The sequence below is a fragment of the Aptenodytes patagonicus genome, chromosome 5, assembly GCF_965638725.1.
Source record: "Aptenodytes patagonicus chromosome 5, bAptPat1.pri.cur, whole genome shotgun sequence".
In the NCBI taxonomy this organism is placed as follows: Eukaryota; Metazoa; Chordata; class Aves; order Sphenisciformes; family Spheniscidae; genus Aptenodytes; species Aptenodytes patagonicus.
Window position 1 is genome coordinate 74,825,010 of NC_134953.1, and position 27,062 is coordinate 74,852,071.

Here is a 27,062-nt window from a genome sequence, read left to right on the forward strand (position 1 = left end):
TTGTGTCCCAAACATGATTTTCCTGTTTCTTGAAATGTCTTGTCATGTTTTCTCCACAGGCAGCTTTGGAAAAGTTATCCTGCAGTCAGGAGGGACTTAGAGAAACCCAATCTCTTAGTGGTAGCTCAGTGTACTTCCTTCTGGTTTTTTTAAGAATCAAAATAAGTAGTTACCTCCGAGCATGCCTTCTTTCTGAGGCTGAAAGGTAGCCCCCTCTTGCTTGGGTGAGCAGCCCTTCTGAAGGGAGCAGGAGAAGACCGTGCCTACTGCAGTCCGGCCAGCTTGAATCAGCGTTCTCCCTTCACAGGCTTCCTTTGAGGGCAGGGGGAGACAACCCTCACTCCCCTCCTGGGTACTTCTTCATTATAGTCTCTCCCCCCCTCCCCATTACATAGGAAAGCTCTGTAAACAAACAAAAACCCGTACCCAGCCCCCAGTGAGCTTGCTCTTTAAGCAGAGAGTGAAGCTTTCTTCTCTGAGTGCACACAGAAAACAAATCTTTACTCTTAAGAACAAACTAAAATTTCACATGAGACCATTGCCTAGAGACGCTTCACTTCAATACCTCACTACGCAATCATTCCAGAAAGGGCTGGCTCCAAATGAAGATACAGGTTCAAATATCTAGTCTAAATTGCAGTTGAATTAACATAGGAAGTGCCTGAAGATACTATGCCTTTGCCTTTGTTGTGTGTGGGGAATGCAGTCCTTCAGCACTCCCGTCTTCTCCCAGGCTCGCTGCTGAACCACCTCCCAGCAACGACGTACACCTATTAGCAGAGAACCCCAAACCTACGAGCACCTGAACTGCAGCCACTCTCCTCGCTTGCACTTTAGGCTCTACTTGTCATACTGTCTTTGCTACCACATAGCTTCGGTAACACAAGAAGGTGGTAATTAGCTAAACCATGCTGCAGAGCTGCAACAGCCTCCTCTCCAGCTCCCCGCGCCTATCCCTGCAACCCCGAGAACTGCTGGTGTACCATGCACACAGCTGCACAGACATCCCCCACAGCCACAAAGTGCCCCAGCCAGGAACAAGGAGAGCTCATTTCTGAATGAGAAGCTTCTGTAGGAGAAGCCAAATTCCTTAGCTTCATCAAAGCAGCTTACTAAAGGGGTCGTAACTGCCTAAAAATGAATTCAGAGTTATACTATTTTTTTTCCTGGAATGCTCCACATTAACCAGTTACTACTGGTCCCAGCAGACGATGGTTTTCAGAATATACAGCCCCTTCAAGCATATTCCTCGTTCTACCTCCCTGGGCCACGCAGTTACTACCATCTCCGCACCGAGGGAGGTCCCGGAACTGCTTGCGGAATTGCAGGAAAAGGCAGGGTCAAGCCAGGATAGTATGTCCCTGCCTCATCTGCTCCGCTCCAGAGCTTTGCGCAGATGCATTTCAATTTCAGTCCAGACAGCTTTTGTTGTACGTAACAATTTCAACTGCAAACACTCACCACTCACATGTCAAGCACTCATGCATAATGCCTGAAAGCATTTAAAATAAGAGCATTATTGTAAATGCACATTTCAGCCATTTTTAACCTGCACGTTGTAGATTTAACACACTGATCTATGCTGGAAAGTACGCTCACGGTAAAAGAACTTTCACCTTTGCATTTCTAAACTGTAACAGTACGTTAAAGGTCGGGCCCTGGCTATTCAAAGCATCACGCCTTCTCCCACAGAGGAGGTGGACAGAGTAGCTGGGAGCAAGACAGGGAAAGCCCAAGTAATAGAAAACGCTGCGACAAAGTTCAAGGAAATACATTAGACGTTAGAATACGATCCTTCCAAACTACCAAGACCACCACCTTTAACATCTGCACCAGAACTGTTCGTGACTGCAACCAACAGCTCCGGTGGCGTAACAGCCTTTGTTACTTGTTTACAGGGGAAAAAAAAACCCCCTTGAGCTGCCACATTTCAATAGTCTCAACTGGCGGAAGAGGATTAAAACTAAACCAGGAAGAAAACAGTGAGGGCTATTGACAATTAGTGCTATTAGCACTGGACACACAGCCTTCCCTCTGGACAGCTTAGGACCAGATGTGCAGCAAGCTGACCCCTCAGCTGTTCATTTTCGTAAATCAAAATGAATTTGCACCTGTGATAGAAAAGGAACTCGGGAACCAGAAGACTCCCAGTTAAGTACAGTTGTTGCTTCGCACACAGAGGGACCCTGTCAGGAAGCAACTAGTTTTCAAAGCTGTTAGTTTGGGGAGGGCTGAATAACTTCTGGCCTTCGGTCCTCAGCACCTGGTACATCATTTCAAACAAGCAAGTGCTCACTTCGAACCTAACCGTGCGAAAAGCTTGGCCACAGGCCAGCCAGACTGCAGGGTGGACTGAGAGGTCAGAACATTTAACAAACTTCTACTGGAAATACTTTTTTACCTTCCTTTGTGCAGTACCAAGCATCACAAGGTTGTCAGGAATTCAGGAGTCCTTACGTTTCTCTTTAGCTGCTTTGTCATTACGTCAAATTCACCGAAGCAAAGCAGAGAGACATCAGTGAAAGTCGGGGAGATTGTGCCAAGGATGCGACTAATCCTTTCACAACGAATTTGGAAATCTTCAGCAGCAGTTGCGCACATACTCGAACCGCTTTTCAGCAACTGCTTGCGTTCTGGGTTAAGTCATCCACACTCTACCGTACAGCCACACTGGAGATTAAAAATTGTCAAGAAAGCGAGCATTTAAGCAGCCTGGTGACCAAGTCCGTAAGCACGAAGCTAACTCTACCGTTCTATGGACTGCATCCCAGTTCTCAGCACGTGGAACAGCATGTGCCCGTCAAGTTGCAGTCATATTCACAAGATGGTAAGTGTTTTTGGAAAACAGTTTATTTGGGAATTACATAATATTTTTAAATTTTCCAAAATACATCTTACTAGATCCCTACAAAAGAAATCTAAATAAGTACAACAATATGAAATTAAGCTTGTTGCAACAGTCATTAAATATTTACTTCCACTAATATATACATACAAAATGCCACACAGTGAGCTTGTTTACCCTTGGAATGTGTGCTGCGTTCCAGCAGTTATGCTCCATCTCCATATCCTCCAGTTCCACAACATGAAGACTCAATATTAACACTTTGTACATCCTTTATTATAGGCAAAAATCAAAAAAAGTTTGTTGTTGTTGGGGTTTTTCTTAATAGAAATTAAAAGTAACCCTCTGCAATTTCACAGCTGTGGTAGTTTGTCTACTGGGGTATCAAACTTGAAGTCTGCTGGGAAGAGATCTGGAGCTCGAGGATAGATCAGCCTGTACGATTGCCTGATCGTAACATCAGCCACACCAGCAATATCGCCAATTTCTAAGACAAAAAGCAGATAAGCGGTTAGCTTTTACTTTTGCCATTTGAAAAAACCAGCGAGCGTAATTTAATCGAGAAGTGCTATGCGCTTAGCTTAATTCGTAACTCTCCCAAAAGCCTGGTAAAAATGGTTTTAACCGTGGTGACTAATACTTTGCACGCATAAGTCTGTCTTCTCACGTGCCATAATTCAACTTGGGCTATCAATCTTGGAATAGTATCGGTTCCAAATTGGCAGAGGGCCAAAAGTGCAAAAGTCATTAGAAACATCTACTGCAAACTCCACATCTGCCCGGCAATATTCTAACAAATCGTCATCAACATCAGGATCTTCATTTTTGCGCTTTAATTAAATAAGCAAAAACAGCAAAAAACTTCGGCACAGACAAAGCGCGGTACCTTCTGCTAAACATGAAATACATTTACCTTAAAATGCACAGAGAAATACGTCAGAGGCACAGAGCACTGTTCAACGAGCAAAGGACACACTTGTTTGAGATGCACAGAAACTTAAATTTATTCAAGATTTAACCAAGTTTGGAATTTAAACCTTGAACTGCACGAAAGCCTTCAGCGTTGTCTGAGGCCACTGAAGGAGTATGGAGCCATGTCTGTATCCATGGCAGGCAGATGTATTTTGTTTTAACGATCGCTCTTAAGGCATAATCCGATTGCTCAAGGCGAGCAAGGATGAAGGCACCATGCTGCTCGGGCTCTAGATCACTCACACGCCCAGGAAACTGCCAACATGATGAAAGCTCCAGGGACAGAATAAGCAATGATTAATGCAGAACAAAGCACCACAACCTGACAGATAAAGGCTATTCGTTACCTAAAAGCAGCTCTCCGCTAAGGAATTGCTAGATTTTTAACATGTCTGATCTGGACTAGACACATCAACGGAGCTTCCACAGCCAGCTGCCAGCACTTGGATCCATTTGTCACACCAAGTTCTAACCACCGCAGCCTCAGCTCCCTTCCGTCTCCATGTGCTGCCCCCACATAGGCCTGATTCCCTCGCGCCCCGGAGGCTGATCCACGCGCTGCTTGGCAGCGCACGAACAGCCCTGAACTCTTTACTGGCGTCCCCAAGGGCTGCCCTACCAGAAGAGGGTAATGGCAAAGGTGATCTACGGCCAAGCCTGCTGTCCCACCGCTCTCGATCTTTATCACAGGCTCGCAAGAAGTCAAGGAACACGTACTGATGTAGGCGATTCCCTGGCTGCTAGAATGATTAAAGACTCAATGTAATCTAAAGCCATCGTGCTACCCGCGACTGCCCCCAGGCTTGCGTTTGGAGTATTTTAGAGCAGCAGAATGTACACATGCAAATATTAGCATGGGTGAAGTCAAAATTATGCTCATTTGAATGCACTGGTCTATTGCGTTCAAGAATCCAACTCCTAGTGCCAGAAGAAAGCGAACTCAGTTTACATTGAGCATAGCCAATTACTCAATTCTCATTTTGGGGAGCGGGAGGTCCTGGTTTGGTCCTTGCTGTAGCAATTAGAATGGCAACTTACCACTACTTGCACAGACCTCATGCAAGTTTTACAGTAACACTGAATTCTCTTTCAAGCAGCAAGACGTGGGGAAGGGAAGGAAAAAAAAAAAGAAAAAGTGAAGGTTTTACCTTTTTGTGTCCTTTTTTCTGCAGAAGCTTGTGATGCCATGTAAATAGCTGCAGCTGCTACAGAGATAGGGCTTCTCCCAGGAACCAAATCTAATTCCACAGCTTTACGGGCAATATGTGTTGCCGCCATTTGTACTTGTTTGGGAAGACCCAGATTGGAACAGAATCTTGACATGAAGTCTCCAGTCGTAATCAGATCAACACTGGTTTCAAGAGCTTTCAAAATAAGTTTGAAACACCGGCCTATTTCCTTCTTCGAAATCCTGGACACTGCACATATTTCTAACCAAAGAGTAAAAGTTAAACTTTAGGCTTGACAGCATTTGCTCCCCCAAAATAATCAAATTTGATTCTCAATATATTAAGACCCACAAAGAAGGCTAACGTCATGAAGGCCACCATCACTAAATAAGCTTTGCATGTTTGTGAAACTTCCAAATCACTTCAGTCAGCGCACATTTTTCATAAGGAGCTAATTAATACAGCTTGCTTAGTAAGGGAAATTTGGTACTCAATGCCAAAAAAAGTTGTATCCCTGTCAGGGAGAAGTTACACATATTTACTGCAGAACTGTTGGTTCAAATTCAGTTACAATAGTCCCCACCATCCTCCAGTCAAAGCAATACCTTTTAAGTTTCACCAACACTCAGAATGACTTTCAAACGCTGCTTTTTTTTTTAATGCATTATGACCAAAAATCCCATGCTTAAGAGCCTACTCGCTTCACGAATATAACAAGTTTCCAGACTCCCTTCTACCCACCCCCCACCCCAAAGGCGAGCTGTAGCTGAGAACAGCCAATTCAGCAAAGACCAGGAATGAGAAAACCAGCCTCCTGCAGTGACAGTAACTAGACCTTTCCTTCATAGCAAAATTGAATCTGTATCACTGAAAACTTACCTTTAAATGTTCTTGGAACACCCTCTTGCCTACAGGCTATGTAGAGACAAGCAGAAGCAATGGCATCATTACTCCTTCCCTTCAGGCTCTTTTGCTCATACACTTGCTTGAATAAATTATTTGTTCGATCCTTCAAAGCAAGAAGACTAAATTTAATTAACTCTAGGCCACTTAATTAGCAGCAATATCAAAAATTCATGTGCTCATTATATTATGCTAACTAAGTCAATGCCAGGACAATTTAGGGAAGGGAGACGTGAACTTACAACTATATTTCTAGGGAGGTTGATTCTGTCAGCCATGTTTGTAATTTCTTTAAAAGCATTCATCATTGCACGATCGGAGCTGCTCATAGTTCTGCGATTTTGGTACTTTGAATTCCCAAATTCATCAAAACTTGCTGCACCTGTGCCCTGAAAAGAAAAAATTTTATTGTCAATAAAACACAAGCAACTTCCTCCTCATTTCAAGAACAAACATCTTCCAGCTTTATACATCTTAATTCAAGGCATTCAGTTTGAACAGTTGTGCAAATAAACATCACTGAAGTAAATCGTACAATCGAGCGTTGTTCCAAACATCGGGTTCTATACTTTGCACAAGTCTCAAATCGTGACTTGATTTCCAAGGACCACAGATAACGCAGGGATTTTTCTTTCCTAATGTAACAATAGTTTAAAGAATAAAATGAGTAATATGTAGCCAATGTGTGCGTCTCAATACTCCTGTCACCAGTGCTGAGGTCCAAGATTAGATTTTATGCAACCCATATGTCATGTGGGCTGCACCTGCACTGCGGCAGACCGGCAAGTCAGGAAAACAAAATTTTATGGCCAACTGGAAACCAGTTGTTACAATTAGAACTGAAATATGAAAATGAAGGCATGGGCAAAGAGACATCCAAACCAATTACCTATTCAAAACCAGTTTGATACTGTGCCTGCTAGCAGTTGCAAGCCTTACCTGTGGCAAAATATAAATATCCATATATTCTGCCTTTACAGGAAAACCACAGACCTCTTAAAAGAAAAGCTTGAGGTCTTAGGAGAAGTAAGAGCCACCAACTCAACCCGACAACTTCCAAAACAAGCTTCCAACATGCATTTTTTGGTACCTTACAACTGATAGTACAAATCGCATACTTCTATTAAATATGCAATCAATTTTGCCCAACTAAGAGGGTCTAAAACGTTTAAGGTCTTCAATTAGCCATCAGCCTGAAACACGTGTTTAATAAATAATGCCATGGCAGATCAGTAATAGCTGATGATGACCACATGGCCCGTAAGTTCAGAAGAGCAATGTTTGTAATTTCTATTGTCTACTTATGTGTTTGCCATCAGTGTGTCGGGCCGTGAGTTCTCTCAAGCGGAGAACACTTCTCCAAAAAAATTCCACATCATGAGTGGAAACCTGGATTCCCTGAATCAGCATGCATTTACTCCTTGCTGGCACCTTCAAACAAATTAGCCAGGCAGGGGCATCCAACCTTCATTGCAGATCCAACTTTCACTGCAGACAGGTTTGGTCATTTAAACAAGCTGATAAGGTGGCCGTTGCAGACACAGACTACTACACTGTTCCGTTTTGCCAAAAACAGTAAGCATAAAGCAGATCTTGATCTATGACTGACTGCTAACCTGGCCATTCGCTTACACTGTTCCACTTCCCTACACCCAAGGACTCCAGTTACACCCCATTTCTGAAGAGCTCGGTGGATACCTCTACTGTCGACACCCATACCTGTGGTGCATACACACTTTGATACTGCTGTGGAGACCGAGGACTCCGGCACAGAACCCTCCCTTCTCAAGCCTCCCCAGCCCCTTGAACAGGCCCTCTATGACAGACGCTAGATTCCAAGAGCATTCTTGTTTTTTTTCCTACTCCTTCAAACATCCTTTCAGACGAAAGAACCACCCAGAAACGATCCTGGCACCTGCTCCAACGGCAATCCTACTTCCTTGACTGGGTTAACACCTCCAACTATCCAAAGGTTCCCAGTAAGGTTTAAAGGTAAACAAAGAGCAAGAATCAAGCACAACAAACTTGAGGCCACAAAGAGCATTACAAGCCTATCTGCAACACTAGACCTTCCTTTCAGAAATTATGCCAGAACAACTTCCCTCGGCCCAAAACATATGCAAGTTTCAGGTCAAAAGGCTTCTTCTTTCTGGCCATCACTCATACCCCTGTTCTCCACAATGCATTACAACATTGGTGTGCATCATGGCCTCCTAGACTAGCGCTAGGCACAAACGCTTATAGGAACTGCATGTGCTTAAAATCTTGTAGATGCCAGAAGAGTGACCACAAAGGCCTATCAACCCTGACAGCAAGTCCCCAGTCCTTCTCTATTCAGGCTTCATGCCAGATAGTCCTCTACTAGGAAACACTGCTCTGCCCTGGGGCCATCAAGCATTCCCCTTCACCACAGGGATTTTCCCTGTTCCACTACACAGCACCTAAAAGATTTTTTTTTTGGTAATGATTCTCCTTAACCTCTCATTTTCCACTTTTTTGCTGGTACTTATGGTTACCTTTTCCTTTGAACATTTGCTTACGTATATTGAAACTACCAATGCAGCTATAGGCAAGTACTGTTAGCCACAGGATTTTACCCTGTCAGTATGAGCACTCGCCAAGAGCCATACCCAATATACAGCTCACAACTATAAAAGGGTTGAAAAATACTTTTCCACCTCAACCGCTTAAATAAACCACAACAATTCTCCCTGCATTTGCTATTTAAATGCACCACCTACTTTCCTTCTGGAACTTTCAATTGAGAGACCATGCCTTGTTAGCTTCAGCCCTTGACAACCATGTTAGGAGTCCCTTTCCCTTCATGGAAAAAACAGAAGCCATGCAGTTTCAACTGAAATCAAGTAGACTTTAAGAATTGCATGTTTTACTGTTGTGGCCTTTATGAGACACCTACTCATATCTTTCCCATCTCAGCAAGAAAGGTACCTGTCAAAGTCAGGAGTTCCACCTGTTTGGCTTTCAAACAGAGCCGAAACTTCATGGATACAATCCTGGAAACAGCCTCAAAGATAGCTAGAGCAAGAAAACACAGTCCAGTAAACAGTGGTAATCTCTGAAGGACCTCAATGGAGGTTAGGTTTACAGTGCTGGCAGCCAACAGCTTTGTACGCCAGTACATTCCCTTTAATAGCAGAAAGTAGAAGCATCACCAACACCATCCACATCATTGACTTGAGGTTATCCACAACACCAGGGAATGTCCTCAGATCTGGCAGTCGTCTTGCCCAGTACAACCAGCTCATTATAAAGTCCGATGGATCCTTTCTTCTTTTTCAATCATCAGCCCTTCATATCTTGCCACTGCTTATCGATATAGCACTTCTAGATCCAGGCCGTGCAGTCTGACAACAGCCAGCTTCCTTTCGGAGGCATCTGATCAAAGGATAGGAATTCTATACCAAGAGATTGCATTAGTTTCTTGTTCGACCAACCTAATTCTCTTGTACTTGCAGTCACTACAAAAAGGAATAGATTAACTACAAAGGGTGACAAAAGACAACTTTTTCCACAAGATAGGTAGGAAAACTTAAAAGTTTTCTTTTAGATTCACAGAAAAGAGTTCTTTATATCAAGGCAGATCTGGAAGCTGCTTGTTCAGTTATTTTTCTTGAATTTTACACAGGGATTTTAGAAATAATATTCTGGCAATCAAGTCACAACTAATGCCAGACTTCACCATGTCTCCAATTGATCTGCATTGTCATCAGATCAACTGCAGCACACAGTATCTACTTTTCTGAAAGAGACAGTTCTGTGCCAATATCCTAAAGATCTGCCTGAAGAATGCAAACCACTTCCACCACAGCCAACTACGCTATTCATCCTCCTCTTCACAGACAAATTAATCTTTCTTCCAACGCAGGCTGTTGCTGCCTCAGACAGATGGGTCCCTTAAGTACTAAAACCAACTAGGAACGAATCCCTTTGCATGGGCAAAGCAGCCTCTCTTTTGCTGCTAGCAGATACAGACCACATACCCCCAGCAGAAAGGAGTCCCGAAGCAGCACCTCCTGGTCTCAAAGAGGAAAGAGTGACAAACCATTCTGTGAAGCAGAACTGGCCCCCTTCCTTTACTATTTCAAGGCAACAGCCAGTCACCAGAACTTTACTGTTGTAACTGGCAAGTGGTTCAGACTCCACTTTCATACATTCCCAGGAGTTTACAATAGATCTCTAATATGATGTGCCGTGAGAATTATGAATGTCCTTCTCTTTTGGATCTTCCACAACACAGGCTGCGTTTGGGGGTTGTTTGGTGGTGGTGAGCAGCTTTTTGTTTTAAAGATTCTATTATCCGCAGCCCTACCTCTCAAGCAGAAAGGAATACCTCTGTTCCCTGTCCCATGTGAAAGGCTAAAGCAATCTCTGGCACACAAATCTGAGGTCCACTCCAGGGAATTCTAAGATTGTTGTTAACTGAGAAAATACAATCTTACCCTGCTTCATTCTCTGGAATTCATGAAGGCTGTTCTGTACTCTGTCGGATACTACTTATCTTCCTCATGACTACACCAATTTCACCCTTGTTCAACCACTGTGCATTATCTAGGTCAATCTTCATCCCAGCCTACTGCTGGCAGGGACTTCAGAAGACTGCTTGAGAAATGTACTACTTCCTTGGTTTAGTTATTTTTGCTGCAAAATTCATGGCCTTTCTGCACTGATAGGAAATTTCTTCAGCATCTTCTGATATAAGCCATTCTCTTCCTTCCAAATGACTGAGGAAAAACGCAGCTCCCGATACAGAGTTCACATCAATGAGCCGACATCCCAGAGCCCCTGCTCACTGGCAAGACAAACACAGGAACTCTTGTACAGAACACATCCTGGTTTGTCAAAGAGATTCCCAATTTCCCGTAGCAAATAATGTGCCTCTTCTGTGATTCCTCCCCGTGCAAATAAAATATCCACAGTAGGACAGACTGCTCCCTCTGCGTTCTCCAACGTGATCCTGGCGGTTCCAGTACTTGGGACATTTTTACTCACAGTTCTCATAGGTTAAATCATGCCACACTGACATTCCCGCATCTCATCTTCACTGAATGGCAGTCTTTGCTACAGCAAGTTTGGTCATGCCTATTCTGGGATGTTCTGGTTAACAGCAAAACTGTTTCATTAGATGAATGTCTACCTCTAAACATTTTTAGTTCTCATTGAAAAACAAAACTTTTCACAGACATTCCTTTATGTCTTTTATTCTCTCACTGAGGCTGCTATCCCTTTTATTCTAAATGAGGATCTGAACCTCCAGAGAGAAGAGTGTTAACAGCACAAGTCACTGTTCACCTGGATACAAATTCTATCTTTAGCCGAAATATCTTTTGTCTTTTCCAACACGCAGGTTCTAAAAGAGCTCAGAAGCTCACCCTACCTACTGAATCAAACCGAGCTCCCAGAAACAAACCCTTTATTTACACAGTTCCAAAACAAAACAACGGTGTGAACCTGGAGCAAACAGTCCATTTCTCCATCTGTCTATAAAGGGGTATTTCTGATCTTTATCATAGCTGACCAAATCAGTGACAGAAATCCAAACCCTGGGAACTACCATCTTTCTAGACCTATACAGGTGACATTAAAACCCCAGTGACTTCTACAGCACTGCTTCACAGAGCTATGTAGCAATGCCAACTTTTTTTAAACGGAGCAGCGCAGAAATTTGTTTGCCTGAATGGATTCCAAAAGCCACCATAAGACATCCTAAAATCTGGTGGGCAGCCATGTTTGGAGTTGTTCAAAACACAAGCATCTACTTGGACAATCCTTTGAACAGAAGGTTTCTTTTTCACCAATGGTGAAAGATTGGTTGTCCATAGCAGTGTTCACTAGTCAACTTCATCTCTTTGAAGAATTCTTGGTTGAGAAGTATGGTGCACGCTCCCCTATACGTATCCATACATGTTTAGGTATGTCTACTTCTTCATCCTAGCAACATCACTGGAACAAAAACTTCTGAGAAATCCTGGTGTGCATGTACTGCAACACACAAAGCAGCAATACATTTTTTTAATAGTTATTTATCAGCAACTGGACCACCTTTCATGAAACATTCAAGAAATCCACAAAAATCCATTTGGATCTTGCAGTAAAAAACGTAACACAAAGTATAACAATTAAAACTTACCTGGGTCACTACTTCATTAAAGGGAGTGCATTTGCACAATTAATCTTGTTTGCTTTCTCATGGGAAACAGCAGGATATGGCTGTACCACTAAATTTCAACTCATACATTGAATACTTTCTTCTGGAGCACTCGCACCACAAAAGAGTTCTACATTTAGTGCTCTAACATTAACTGGAAGAACATGTACAACATGCATGTAGATCTCCGGGTGTCCAATATGAATCTGATACAGATTTTATTACAAAAAATGATAGTTCAAGTTGGGCAGTACTAGCTATTGAGACCTTAAAACTGAGTATCTGTTATTTCAGAATCATCTCAAATACGCATGCTAAGTCAAAATGTTTCTTTAGGGATTGCAACATCAGCTTTTCTATTTATAGCAGCATACCAAAGAGTGCCAAGTAAACCCACAGCACTGCAAGCTTTTCTTTTGTTGAAGAGGTCAGCCCTTTCCTGCTACGCCCAGGAAAGGGCCACATTTTACAGACCATTGAAATGTAAGAGTTCAGTTCAGACAAAATCTCTTTGTAAATACATTCTCTGAACAGTTTCCCTATGGACATACAAGTATATACTTGACATAAAAATGCTCAAACTTGGTAAAATTTAGTATTTTAAGTGTTACCTTTCCAATCATCGTACTCAAGTCGCCATCGCTCAACAAAGGATTCTGGGTATCCCCGACTCGAGATGGATCTTTTGTTGCTTTGTCATTGCTGAAAGTTCTCCACTCTGACCCTACGTCTATGACCCGGTCACCTGAGTTCACAGAAAGCAATAGTCTGTATTAATGTAACATTTTGAATTATTTCATGAAACATGAAGTTACACATCTGAGCTCTCCATTATAAGAAGGCAGTCTGTTGGCATTCCCAAACAGAACAGTCACTTGCAGGACAATGTACCAAAATGTTTGGGATTTAGAAGTTAAGTTGAAGGCAATGGAAAAAAAAAAAATATTAAACTAGAGTTGCACAGAAAACATAAGTAACTAGAGAAATGCATCCAGAATACAAAGAGTTACAGTTATCCTTAAAGAGTATCATGGGATCTTTCAATACACAAAAGGAATCAAGACCTTGATTTCAAGCTGCAGGTCATGGTTGCCTTCAGATGTTCTCAGCGCTTGGACAAATGAGTAAGTTATTGTAACTTAACAAGTTCTCTCACATTTGCCATGTGTTCAAAGTGCACATGTGAATTACCTATCATGCACAATCTCATTAAGCTGTAGTAAACCGCTTCTGTGCATGAGCTCCAGGTCCTTGGTAGTCTGAAATATGCCACCTTCTAACCCACCATAACAACATTTTGCAGCTCAATTCTTGTTCTTGAAGGGAAGTCTGACCCTGCCCAACTCCATTTCATTTACAATGCTCAACAGTTATCAACATACAATATACATATATGACTATTTCTTCTTAAACTCAATCTACCTTGTTATACCTGGAAGAGTTTAAATACAGATTCAGAGTAAGCAGAAAAAGCACTAAACCCACATTCTCTGAATGAAACAACTTTCCTTGCAGTCCCCTATTCATCTCACATTCATCTAAACCTTTCCTACAACAACTCTTCAGATTGAGAAATAACTCTAACCAACATTCTGATGCAGGTAAAAGCCCTACAGTGATCACAACGATACAATCTTAAAAAAAAAACCAAACCCACCCACACACAAAAAACCACCAAAACAAAAAAACCCCACACAACAAACACCCGCCCACCCTCCCCCCCCGCTGTTGGCCGTGCAGTTCATTCTAGTCACAGGTCTGGTAAAAGCTGCATCTCAAAGGTGTTGCCTCCAGAGCAGTATTACAGAATTTTTAAGAATACATGTACAGAAAAGCACAAAAAGAACACTTTTCTTAGTGTTTTGCAGTAAAGCAGATTACAGCTCTGTGTAGGATATGAGAAGAAACTTCAATATAATTGTCACCCTGCTCTGCTAAACCTCAGGAAAAATTCACTGCCTTTATCAGTGTTTAAGTGTGTTGTGAAAGAAACGTCTGCAAAAAATAAGTACTAAGAAAAATTTCCGGTATGGAAGTCTTAGTGTGAAACCACAGAGGCTGATTTAACCTGGTGAAAACATAAGCAGACAGACAAAAGCACTCTGAAAACAATGGTAATACAAGTTATGAAGCTGGAGAAAATACAGGAGCAATGGAGAGAGTGGTCCAACTGCACAATTACTTGGGGGGGGGGGGGGAGGAGGGGAGGGCATGGGAAAGAAATCTATTCTGATAGAGGAATTTAATTCTTAACATAAAATTATGCAAGGAATATGCTTGAAATTGAAAGCTGTGAATGAACCATAAGGAAATCACCGCAACCAGAAAGAGTAAATTTAGGTTAGAGGTGTTTTCATCAATATTTGCCAGACATGCTCACAGCTACGCTCCACCTTTATTTACTGCTCTGATGAAAACCAAGAGGGGGAGGGGGGGGGGAATCATCAAAAACTAGAAGGTTAAGAATATAGCAAAGTAAAAGAAGGCACAGATCCATTCTTTCTGCTACAAAGGTCTCCCCCCACTTGCAAGCTCAAATTAGCAGACAGCATGCTCTTCTAGCTCCTGGACTCTCTGTAAATATTTGAATTCAGTAATGCTCCTTCTATGGCCTAGCAGTAACTTTACTTTAAGACAACCCCCCAATACTGTTTACAGCATCTAAAAAAAGCAAAATGTACTTAAAATTCTGGCATGGTATAAATAGAACACTGAGTACAGGGCAATGATGTAATATTTTTTCCACACAAGTGGGAATGACCTAAATGACTCACTCAGGGATCTGCCTCTTGTGAGTTATGAACCATTCCTGCTCTAACAAAAAAGTGTTATATCACTGCCTGCTTTGGCAAACATATTACAAACAGAGGATTGAGGCTACTATTTCAGAGTGAGAAAAGATGAAGTAGAACAAATCACTGAACATAAAGCGTTTGTGCAATTAAGATGCAGTATGCAAATACCTTTACTTTGCCAAGAAATCTGCTATTGCAGAAACGAAGTTTGTCTGTGTACTGTCTTATTTAAAATATACAGAGGTCCTAGGAAGTGCATTCCACCTTTCAAAAGGTTTCTATAAAAGCGTGACACAAGCTAGAAATATTAACAAAAAAGGAACAAACAGGCCAAAAGGTTTCCATAGAGGGAAAATATACTCAGCTACAAGCAGCTAATTATCCCATTCGACACAAAAAAAAAGTGTGGCATTTATTATTTTTTACTCTTCAAAACATAAAAAACACTTTGGAACTGTGATGTTAGTACAGATGCAATTAAGCCCCACCTTAAGTGATCGAAACAAAACCTTAAAATACCAAAGTCAGTCTTACAAAACACAGTGTAAGGAGTCAGCCTTGAAGACTGGTGCTGAGTTAATATTTCAAGTCCTAGACTGAATTTGCTGGGTCATACACTACTGATTGGCTTTCCTGAAGCACCTGGAAAACGGGTCTGACAGTCAAACATCAGAGTAGAAAAAGCTCCCGGTAAATACCTTAAAAAATTGTCTCTGCTTTCTCACATCACTATTATATTGGTTTTGGCAACGGTATCGAGCTGCGATAAGTATGGGAGTGGCTGCATATTCCCTTCACTACTTCCTTTTGATGCAGGCCTTTCAAACAAAAATAAGTTTCACTAGATATGGTTACATTAGACACTCCTTTATTTAATTTTCATCAAACAGATGAGTTCATCTCCTCAGCTTCCTCCTCTGAAGTACATACAAAAAAAGCAGTTTACAGCACCAAATCTTTGTGGAACCCATCTCCAGACTGATACCCTGAAGCATCTTTCTGAACATACGAGTTTTTCTCCATTGCCCCATTTCATTTCGTAAACCATTCTTCCAGTATTCAGTTACTCTTTAAAATACAGTCTAATAGACTAACACGCAGGCTCTAGTGGAAATACACACTGCAAACTTCACTGACTCAGGTTACCCACCATCTGAAAAGCTCATTTAGTAAAATGCAGAACTGTTATTCAGAACGGAAAACCTCAGACCAAGGTTACTTTTCTTCACAACTGCCAAATGCAAAGAGCATGCGCTACAGAAATGCAAGAGTAAACTCAGGTCAGTATCAAAAATTAAAATAGCATTTTGAGCAGCTTTTAAAAATTAGCTTAAAACATCTACACATCACAAATTATGTATGTTTACTCCCACCAAAAAAATACAAAGTGATTTCTCAAAGGAAATTATTTTCATTCAACAAGCCCTGAATTTGCAATCACATATTTACAGATAAATAATACCAGCTATTTTAATGTTGCACTCCACTTGCGGTAACTCATAGTATACATGTATTTTATTCTCTTTTTGCATTTTGTATTATCTGTTATATGAAGACAATCTAGCTGCAAATTGAAGGTGTTTAATCAAAACAAGAAATAGAATGAAATTCAAGCCTCAAGTAACATTATCTTCCATACCCAGTCTTGAAACAGTTCCGAGAAGGTATGTTCTTAAGTCTTTTTCAGAGGAGCTCTAATGTTAGCTGTACATTGCATCAAGTTCTACGTATTATTAACTAATACTTTAATCTTAACATAATTATGGTATTAAAGTTTATTTGCACTTTAAAGTACCAAAATACCTATTGTTTCTACAGAATGTGTCATTCTTAGAGTTAGTTAAGGAATCTGCTGCCATCTAGTGAGCACATATATTATACTTTTAATTAAAAGCATTTTACAATGCCAAATTTAAAAAAGAAATATATAGACTTACAATTAATTTCAGTCAACTCCTTATTAACCCGAGTAATGAGGTGCTGAGCAAACTACAATGAAAAACCTAGGTAAGCAGCCTACAAGCTGAGGAGAACCGTGGAAGACATGTAACTGCACAGAGCCAGGGCAAACTGAGCCTTCTCTTTTCCAGGCTAACAATCCCAGCTCTCAGCCTCTCCTCAGACGGAAGATGCTCCAGTCCCTAAATCACTTTTACAACCTTCTGCTGGACTTGCTCCAGCAAGTCTCTATCTTTCTGGTACAGAGGAGCCCAGAGTTAGACACAGTACTCCAGATATCTACTCCTCCACATTCTATTTATTAGCTTACACACTGTCCCATACAGTAGTACTCAACTTAGCGCTTCCAAAATATAAACTCAACTTCCCCCCCCCCCCCCCCAGTTTTCAGCTTTAGAACTTCTATTTAAGACCAGATGTATTAAAAGTTACCAACAAATAAACTCTTGGGAAAAACCACCCCACAATTTTACAGTCACAGCTTTTTCTACAAAATTTCCAGCCTTTTGCAAGATTGTAATATTCTTTGCAAAAAGTTATCTTGTTTTCAATAAATTGTAAACACCACAAACACATCATCACCAACAGCAACACCAGCCTATTCACACAACTCAGCTGAAATAACAAAGAGAACCAGAGCAAGCTTTGAGAATTAAACAAAAAAAAAAAACAAACCCACACCCCAAAACAAAAAAATCCACAGAAGACTTCAACTGGTTTCCAGACATAAACAGCATCATACCAGTACCTATAGGCAACTATGGATTGAAACAGACAGCACAGCACTGCAGGCAAATGACTGCGACAAGAAAAAAGGCTTAGCAGCTCCTGCATATCAAAATTATGACAAATTTAAAAGGACTTTGGGGCTTCCTAAGCCATCAACTTGTAGTAATTTTGGAGGAAGCAAATGAGAGTAGAAACGTTAAACAATCTGACAGACAAGTCTGGTCAGTCTGGTCACCTCTCCAGGACTTGTGGCCTTTAAAAGACAAACAGCTCGAGTACTTGTGAAGGATGTTCCAAGCTACAGAATCTCAATGAAAAATGTTGTGCCTGATCTATACTACATCACAAAAATAAGAGGCTTTGGACTCTTCTTCCATCAGAGGAGTTCAGATCATTTCTAGCCCTTATTTGCCCTAAATCACTTTGCCAATCTGATAAGGAAGCAAGTAACAAAAAAAAAAAAAAAAAATTCCCTAAATAGGATGATTCAAAATGTTACTGTTATTCCACTAGATAAATCTAGTACTTCAACTAATGGAAGCATTCTTCATAGTGGCTCTCAAACACCTTTGGTTCCCAGCCTAGAACCCACTAACTAGAAAATCTCCTCCACCCTCCAGGAAATTTCATGCTAAGAGTGGTGCTTATTACAAAGCCTGACAAAAGATGCCAACTTTTGACATCTGAAGTCAAAGTTTCTACTGTTACAAGCGTTATTGCTGAAACAGCTAGAACCATCACCCTTGTCTTTAAAGCTGAAATGGATTAGACTTAAAACACAGACTATTTGAAATGCTGACTGAAAAAGGCTAGCAAATGGCTTTCTTCATATTACAAATTCCCTATGTAAATCAAGCACCCATGAATGCTCATGCAAAAGTCAACTATTCAGAATTTCTTTAAGTACCAGCATCCTTTATAACTAGCTTTCCTGTGGATGCAAAGAGTTTTATCTGCAAGGGCTAACTTTTGTCAGACGCTTTTTAGTGCTCTGGACACCAAGCGCAGAAGCAGTAACCAGATATAAGGTGCTAATACACATCCATATCTAAAGATTTTTGCCTATTTATTTAAATAATACTTTAAATTGAGATTTCACCTTTTAGTTTTAAATGTTGATAATACTCACAGAAAGAAGTAACCACGAACATGCACCCAAATATGAAAAGATTTTTTCACCATTTGGAGGTATAAAGATAACTGCATAACTGCCCTCTGCTGGATCCAAGTCAGAAGTACTTAAGCACCTTCACTTACAGGATACTACCAACAGCTAAAAAAAGAAGAGGTTTCTTTGGTTTTCAGAAAACAAGCAGCTGTGTATAGATGCAATCAATCTCCTCCCTAATGACAGACATCCTGAGTAATGGACTGGCCAGCAGAGAGGCAATCATGAAATCCCTTTCTACTCGTTTGTTACATTGTAGAGAAAAAATTATCTGTGGTATAGTTAAATCTTCTCTATTCTTCATAGACCATACCTGAATTTACGATGCGCCATTTAGATCTCAAAGTTTTCAGAAGCATTAGCCAACCGAATATTCTGACAGAATTTTATAACAGCCTTACTGCTGACCACAAGCTATTGTACATTCTTCCCCAAAACTCTTTCAACTGAACACTCAGGTATATAAAGAACATGGAATGAACATTTGAATACAGGTCATAATCTGATTCAAAGCTTTAACAAGTTGATACGCGTCCAGGGATTCTCATCAGCTGAAGACAGACTTCTGCTTTTTTATTTAAGAAGGCTATGCAAAAAGACTCCATGCAAGAGCATTGTTCTTCCCTAAGCCACACCTGCCCACTGAAGCAGACAGAGCTAACCAGTTGGAGAAAATCACTTAATAAATCCTGAAAATAAACTCCTCACTGCTCCAACTCCTGCACACTCACATAACATTTAATGAAACTATACAGAAGTTTAAGGAAAGTCTTAGATCAGAAAGGTACTCCTACCTAGCTGAGATGCTACATGGCTGTACATGCCACTAGACTCATTCTTATCCCCCTCTGAAATTCAGCTCACCACCTTGCTACATTAAGAAAATTCAGTGCTTTGTATTCCACTTAGATTCTGCTTTCTTCAGCCCCTTCTGGCATATCAGCTGACTTCCAGCCTTTTTTACTGCCTAAAAGGTAGTAAGCAAAATATTTACCTGTCAAGAAAGAGGATTTACCAGCCTTGTGTTCTTGAGCAAAACGCTTCTCCCCCCACCAAGTCTGTCTGAAGAATGAGATATGTCAGCATTTTAAATGGACACAGAACTATTTCTCCAAACACTAAGAACTCTGTTCGTGAATTCTCAAGCTAGCACATGAACACTTACCGTACCACACATCCTAGAATGATTTGAGAAAAGTATGTGTAATAAAATACAAGAGTTATGACAGCAGATAAACTTGGACATAGACTTGCAAGGTTTCAGGTGCATGTCAATCCAGATTAATATCAAAATTCCACAGATAATTGCAATTTAGGTCTCTGACTGCTCTTCATGCAAAAGGCAATTAGCAGGAGGAAAAGTTAACAAGTTGGAAACAGTTACCATGAAAAAAATGGAACACAAACTAACCCAGGAAAGGTAACAGTGAGAAAGCAGATGACAGTTTTCAGACTGAAGCTATATTTTGAAGCAATAATGAAACAGCCACCAGCGTCAGTCATACTGACATTACAAGATTTGTTTTAATACTGCACAGTAAAACAGCACAGTTTATTTAGAACAAGTGAAAAACGCTGTGCAAAGAAAAAGCAGCATACTGGATGTAACTTAAAGTTTCCATCTTATTGAGACACTAAGAACACCACCTATGAGTACAAAACAACTTTGATTAAAAGTCTTTCTCTCAAAAATACCTTTACAAAGGGGATTTCCTTCCAATATACTGCTCTGCCTAAGACATAGAATTCAACTGTTAAGAGATCAGCTCCTCCTTCTTCTAGCCTCCTGCTCTCCCAAAACTTTGCCGTTGCTTCACCCTTTCAGCTACAGACCTGATAAATACAACCTCAGTCGTAATACTAATACTGATTTCATCTCATATTCCCAGAAGATTGACTACAAAACCTGAAAATTATCTATGTACCCACTATTTTATCCTATGACACACTGTTTTATATTTAACAAACTCAAACTTTATCCACTAATGTGAAACTTTAGTACTGTGCCATAGCAAGCAAGAAAAACATCAAGTGGAAATACACTTAGTTTAGGCAAAGACTCTTTGCTCTGATTTCAGCCAAATTGTACTAAAAAAAAAAATTTAAAAAAATCAGTGAAATCACATCACTATGTATTTTACAACAGTAAAATAAATGCACAAAGTCAGCATTTACCATTCTGCCCCACGTACACCAGCAGTGCTCTGCAGACACCAAAATGACAATATTTTTAAATAAATCTGTAATACTTCTTTGGCTACAGAGTATATTGAGTCTTCGGGTTTGTTTTTTTTTTTTTTAACTGTTCTAATTGATCCCCTTCAGTGATAAAGATCTCGCTAACTTTCAGCCCACCTCAAAATATATTCTGGGTGGGCCCTATTCATATCAGCTACACGTCATAACCTATGTAAGCTTTGAAACGCAAATCAATGACTTTTCTATATAAGAAAAGGAAATGAGATCACTACTCTCTTAAGGGGAACATGTATCATGGAATCTGCAACAAATACATAAAAGTTCTCATTTGGAAACAAAATTTTGTCTTCACTCCTTTTAAAACATCCCTACTTCACATGCATCTCCAGAAAACAGGCATCAAGAATTGGATCTGTTTCTCTCCTCCTCTAAATTACTTAACAGATTGGAAGAGAAAATGTTGAATGTTCACGTTTCTGTTTAGTCATGCACTCTTCAATTATTTAGCTTCATCTGATTTAATTGGTTTGCCAAACTAGCTGCTAGATACCCTAGCTAATGAATTGGACATATGCAGGTAAACTAAATTGCTTAAGGAAGACAAGACAGAATGAGAACAATCAGCACAACGAAAGTAAACGTTAAAGCCTTTTAGTGATAAATCCATAGAAAGGCCTACTTAAAAAACACTGCATGCTTAAAGAAAAAACACTTTTAACCCTACCAGTAACGTTGGTTGTAAAGAGGACTAAGACCATTTTAAAAACATTTTAAAATTTCAACTCAGCAAAAGTTTGTATTAATATTCTAATGATTCTGCTCATCAAAAACGCTGACAACTTGAACTAAAGAAATCTCCAACACCATTGATTCAGAAGAGACCAGAGATTAAATCTCTAAAGCAAGAATACCTTGTGACTGGGTAACAGAAGGTACATGAAGTGAGATTTCTGATAAACTCCCAAGTTCCTAAAAATGAAACGTATCAAGCAGAACCTTTTCCTCTTCTTCTAAAGCCAGCATGATCTTAAAAGTTATGAACTGATCCAGATGGGCTTTTCTTTGGTTCAACTTCTATGGCAGCCACGCAAAGAGCTGAACACGGACCAAACTATTTTTAAGCAATGACTTAGAAGCCTATTACCATATTTCAATAGGAAACATTGCTGTGGACATTTGACTTTTTAACCAGCAAATTTATTATGATTAATTTATCTTTATCAGAATTTATACAACTTAAACCAGTCTTTCTTTTAACAAAGAAAGTAACAATCCTCCCCCTAGCTTTTTAAATGGTTTCATAATTTTAAAGGAAACTGGTACTCAAGTTAAAATATTTTAACATTTACTTCAATAAGCTATGTGGAAGTTTGCTTTTTGCATAAACAAAAGACACATATTTTAGTCACCTGGCTAAATTAGTACTACTTTTGCTGCAGCTTATGAAACCTTTAGCTTTACGCTAACAGCTGTATGAAAATTTTTAATTCGGTGCAAGACAAGAGCCAAAACAAAATCACCACAGTCTAAGGAGAGAGGGATATTAAACCATCTGAAATATTTAGCACCACTGAATGAATCACCTGAACATGCACCCTCAAAACAGAGGGTTTTCTTTTCATCATGGCATGTCTAAAAAAATTTAATAGAAAAAAAAATGAGGTTTAAAGAATGATCATAACATGTGCATGAAAAGTTTCCCATGCAAAAGGAATAAAGACGATAAGATGCTCATTGTAGAAAAGATCCATAAAAATGAGTATGCAGCATGTTCTAAGACAACATGAGTCTCTCTCATTCAAACAAAGACAATGCCTAAAAGGCCTTTCATTTTAAATATTCCATTATACTTAGAAATACAGTTTAGCCTGTGGAAGTTGCTGCCACATGAACAGAGTAAAAGAGCTCAGCAAAATTCCAGAGGAAAAACTGGATATTTACTTAGGATAGTATTAAAAGCCTTAGGAGAAGTAATTAACAAAAACAGGTGCTGGCAAGGATATAAAGAGAAATCCTTTAGGGCAGAAGATAACCTCTAATGGGAAACTGAATTTTTTTTTTTTTGTAAGCAAGTTATTTGACAAAGAGCTTTTATTACATTTCTTACACTTTCCTGACTGAAACAACAGTCATGATTAAAGACAGAATACTGGACTAGACAGCACAATATTCTAATTCAGTATTACATTATATTTTAAATTACAACTGTCAAGGTTTAACCTCAGCCAGCAAGTGAGCACCACACAGCCACTCGCTCACTCTCCCCCCCACCAGTGGGATGGGGGAGAGAACTGGAAGAGTAAAAGTGTGAAAACTCATGGGTTGAGATAAAAACAGTTTAATAATGGAAATAAAGTAAAATAGTAACAATAACAATAATAGAAGAATATACAAAGCAAGTGATGCACAATGCAATTGCTCACCACCCGCCGACCGATGCCCAGCCAGTCCCCGAGCAGCGGCCCCCCCGGCCAGCTTTCCCCCAGTTTCTATACTGGGCATGATGTCACACGGTATGGAATGTCCCTTTGGCCAGTTTGGCTGTGCCCCCTCCCAGCTTCTTGTGCACGTCCAGCCTTCTCAGTCAGTAGAGCATGGGGAGCTGAAAAGTCCTTGGCTAGTGTAAGCACTGCTTAGCAACAACTAAACCATCAGCGTGTTATCAACATTGTTCTCACCCTAAATCCAAAACACAGCACTGTACCAGCTACTGGGAAGGAAATTAACTCTATCCCTGCCGAAACCAGGACAACAACATATTTTAAATTTTTAATCTAGAGAGAGTTTGATTCTTTCCATAAAGCAAGAAGTTACCAGAAGACAGACAGTACTTACTTAAAAACAGTAAGCTTTTATCCAACAGAATATGATAAAAGAAAACATTTAGGCATTAAGAAAAAGCCTTTTAATACTAGAACTATCATATACCAGCTTTGCAGGAAAACAAATCTACGTACACGATTTCAGTTATATGGTAATTCATAAAAATACGAATAGCTACTTACCTACTACTAGCCCGCACTCAGAACAAATCATATCACCAGCTCTGTAATCCTCTACTAAAATGGAATCTGGATGACTTGGGCAAGTCACTCTCGGAAGTACATCCAAACTAAGAAAAACAATTAGAAGTATTAATTACTTTTAGTCAAGTAGGCTGCATATCCAAAAGTATAAAAGAGTTCCTTGCTGAAAAGAACAATTTAATAATACAGAATTTACAGTGATTTGAATGATAGTACATTAGCCTAAACACCTGAACTTCACCTTTTATTTAAATGCTGTAACACTACATTTGACAATCAAGGTCATCTTAAGTTCCAAATTTTTTGTGATATATCTTGTACCAAAAACACTTCAAATTAAAACATCAAAAATCTAAATAACAGACTTGATTAAGTGTAGTCTAACTCGCAGTCTACCACTAAATGAAGCTCCCCAAGAAGTTAGTGGTGATTGAGTGAGAACGCTCATTTGGAATGAAGCATTCTTATCAGATCAGTATTACTTACCAGGTCCTTAATTCAGGAAGTAGCGCACGCACAACATATATTTTTAGAAAACAGCTGACTCTACCCCTGTTTTATTATTTTCAAGTATTTGAATAAAAAGTCCCATTTTAAATTAGGCAACTCATTAATTGTGAGATCTTAACAAAAAACAATCAGCTCATGAAGAGGATTACATAACAACTGCTTCTGATAACAGGGATCTGTCTCTTTCACACCCATGCATCTTCAAGAGTTACAGCAGATATAAAAAGCTTCCTATAAAGCATTAGCACTATTTAACACAACAGCTTTAGTTACTGACTAGAGTAACAACCAATTGCTTCTGACCAAACATTTTGAAAGTAAATACCTCATTTGAGCTACTAGTGGCTGTTCAGTAATTCTGTTAAAACCCATCATTTCAAAATGGGAATAAATATTTACAATTGGGGTCTGTATAGTCAACAAAGCCATTTTGCTCGAGCTAAAAAGCAGAGGGTATAGAGGTTGATCACAAAAAATTTGTCATGAGTACGCGTCAGTCTGACTGTGCCAAAAACACACTACTAATCCTTTCAATTGTAGAAAATACCCTATTAGAAGTTAAATTAATCCAAGTTCCCCCCTTTCCCACTAGTCCATTATTTCAGCCTAATCTATACATTCCATCTTAATTTTTACTTTTTAGGTATTTCTGATGAGTCAAAAGCACACCAAAAAAAAAACCACCACCCAAACATTTTAATCCAGTGACCGCTCAGGAAAATATCTAAGACTTGAAACCAAAACTGAAAATCAACATCACTATTAATATTAAAGCCTCCAGAAAGAACATGTACACACAAGAACTTCAGATGTAAATTGTGCTCAAAATACTACATAAAAGCTCTTTAAACTACTCTCCTTCTCGCTATTCCCAGCCAGTAGTTTCATATGACAAGACAAAACTGTTGACAAAGCATGTGCAATCATCTGACGTTTGGCATTACACAAAAGGCTAGTGACACACTAAGCAAAAGAGAAAAAAAAAAAAAATAAAATCCAGAAGCCTGAAAGAATACTAACAGTGTTTTGTTTCAGACCTTACCTTCACAAAACATTGTAAAAGTTAGTCCTCCTATCCCAATTTTAACTCATTTATCCAGACATATATACTGTACTCCTTGCAACATACAGGTTCAATATACTAAGTCAACTATACTGAAGGAAAACGCATGGCACATGTGTAAAGGTCCATCTCAGCAAATAGCTCCAGAGTTGCAGGAAGACTACCGGGGAGCACTCCCTCGATCCTAGGACAGGTTTAGCAGGAGTAACAGAGTCACTCCACAGTCCGCTCCATGGGCCTTCCTCCACTCCCGATCTGAAAAAACACCTCGATACATCTTCCAGGGGGAAAAAGACGAATTCAGAGACGAGACCCGTTTGGCCACTGAGTAGCGCCGGTACGGATTTAGGGTGGGAGCCCAACAAGCTGTTTTCGGAACCCGATAACCTGGCGCCAAGCCAGGGCGCGGCCACCTCGGCTCAGAGGCGGTGCTGAGCGTGAGGGGCCGAGCGGCACCGGGGGGCTCCGCGCCCAGGCGGTGCCCACCCGCGGGACACGGAGGAAGGCGCTCGATAGCCGTCCGACGGCCTCACGGCACGCAACACCCCGGACCGAGAGCAACCCTCCCTCCCTCCCTCCGCTAGAGCCGCGCTCAGCGGCACGAAGATAAGGCACTGCGGAGGTAAGAGCTTGGCCCTACAGGGAAAAGGGCTCGATCACAAACGCCGATAATACCGAGCTCACACTGACGAGGGGCCCCGGAATCAAGTCACAAATCGCCACGAAATCCCCCAGAACGCTCACTTCCTCTCGGAGCGCTACCGATTAATAACGACGCGAAGCGGCAAGGCGGCGAGCTCCGCACCCCCGGCACTCCCGACCTCCGGCGGCCCCTCAGAGGCCGCTCGCCCAGGGGCCGCCCGGCCCGGCCCCCGCGGCCCTCCCTGGCCGCCCCGGGAGCCGCACGCAGGCCGGTCCCGAGACACGGGAAACCGGAGAGGGGCCAGGGGCGCCGCGAACCGAGAGAGCCCCGCCGAGCCGGGGACACCGGGGCCGGGCAAGGGCGGCGATATCTACCGGTTCCTCCCCGAACGGCAGCGAGGGGCAACGCGGCCATTTTCTCTCCTGTGCCGCGGACACGGAGAGATGGCGGAGCCCCTCCCGCCTCCTCCCTCGCGGCCCTCTTCCGCGCGGGCCCCTCCTGAGCGCCCAGGCCGGCCTCCCGTACCGGCTCGTGGACGCCATCTTGCCTCCCTCCTGCCGCAGCGCCTGTGCGAAGTCAGGCGGCTGTGCAACGTTCCCCCTTATATACCGACAGCGCCGGGCGGGGCCCACCGAGCGCTCGCTACGGGTCGCGCGAAGGGACAAGCGGACGCGGAGCCGCAGGCGGGTGCGGGCAGGTCCCGCCCTCCCTTTACGTCCTGCGTTTAAGCAGGGCTGTTTGTTTACCGCATGCTGGCGTTTCTGGAGCGGGCGGGGCTGAGCCCCGTGTGCGGCTGGAGGCCCGGGCCTCCCCGGCCTGCTTACGGGCAGGGCTCGGCCACCCGAGGGAATGGCGAGGGCGGGCGCGAGCGAAGAGGCAGCCTGTGGCCCGGGCGGCCTGGCACCGAGGGCGGCT

General features: G+C 41.3%; 1 protein-coding gene across 1 annotated transcript; it reads right to left on the bottom strand.

Moving 5' to 3' along the window:
- Window positions 1-3,099: 3,099 nt before the first annotated feature.
- Window positions 3,100-26,761, bottom strand: GTF2B (general transcription factor IIB). The gene is made up of 7 exons (XM_076340559.1): window positions 26,673-26,761; window positions 23,911-24,017; window positions 12,667-12,800; window positions 6,132-6,278; window positions 5,866-5,995; window positions 4,966-5,247; window positions 3,100-3,332 (listed from the first exon to the last, which is right to left on the bottom strand). Exons 1-7 carry the CDS (start codon window positions 26,687-26,689, stop codon window positions 3,199-3,201), a joined length of 951 nt encoding a protein of 316 aa, XP_076196674.1. The 5' UTR covers window positions 26,690-26,761; the 3' UTR covers window positions 3,100-3,198.
- Window positions 26,762-27,062: the final 301 nt, after the last annotated feature.

Excerpts from the sequence above, each read along its gene's own strand:
- GTF2B (XM_076340559.1), bottom strand. Across the intron at positions 5,996-6,131 it reads ACCTCCCTAGAAATATAGTT|GATCGAACAAATAATTTATT; the intron begins GTAAGTTCACGT and ends CTTGCTTTGAAG. Across the intron at positions 3,333-4,965 it reads AGAAAAAAGGACACAAAAAG|AAATTGGCGATATTGCTGGT; the intron begins GTAAAACCTTCA and ends TTTTTGTCTTAG.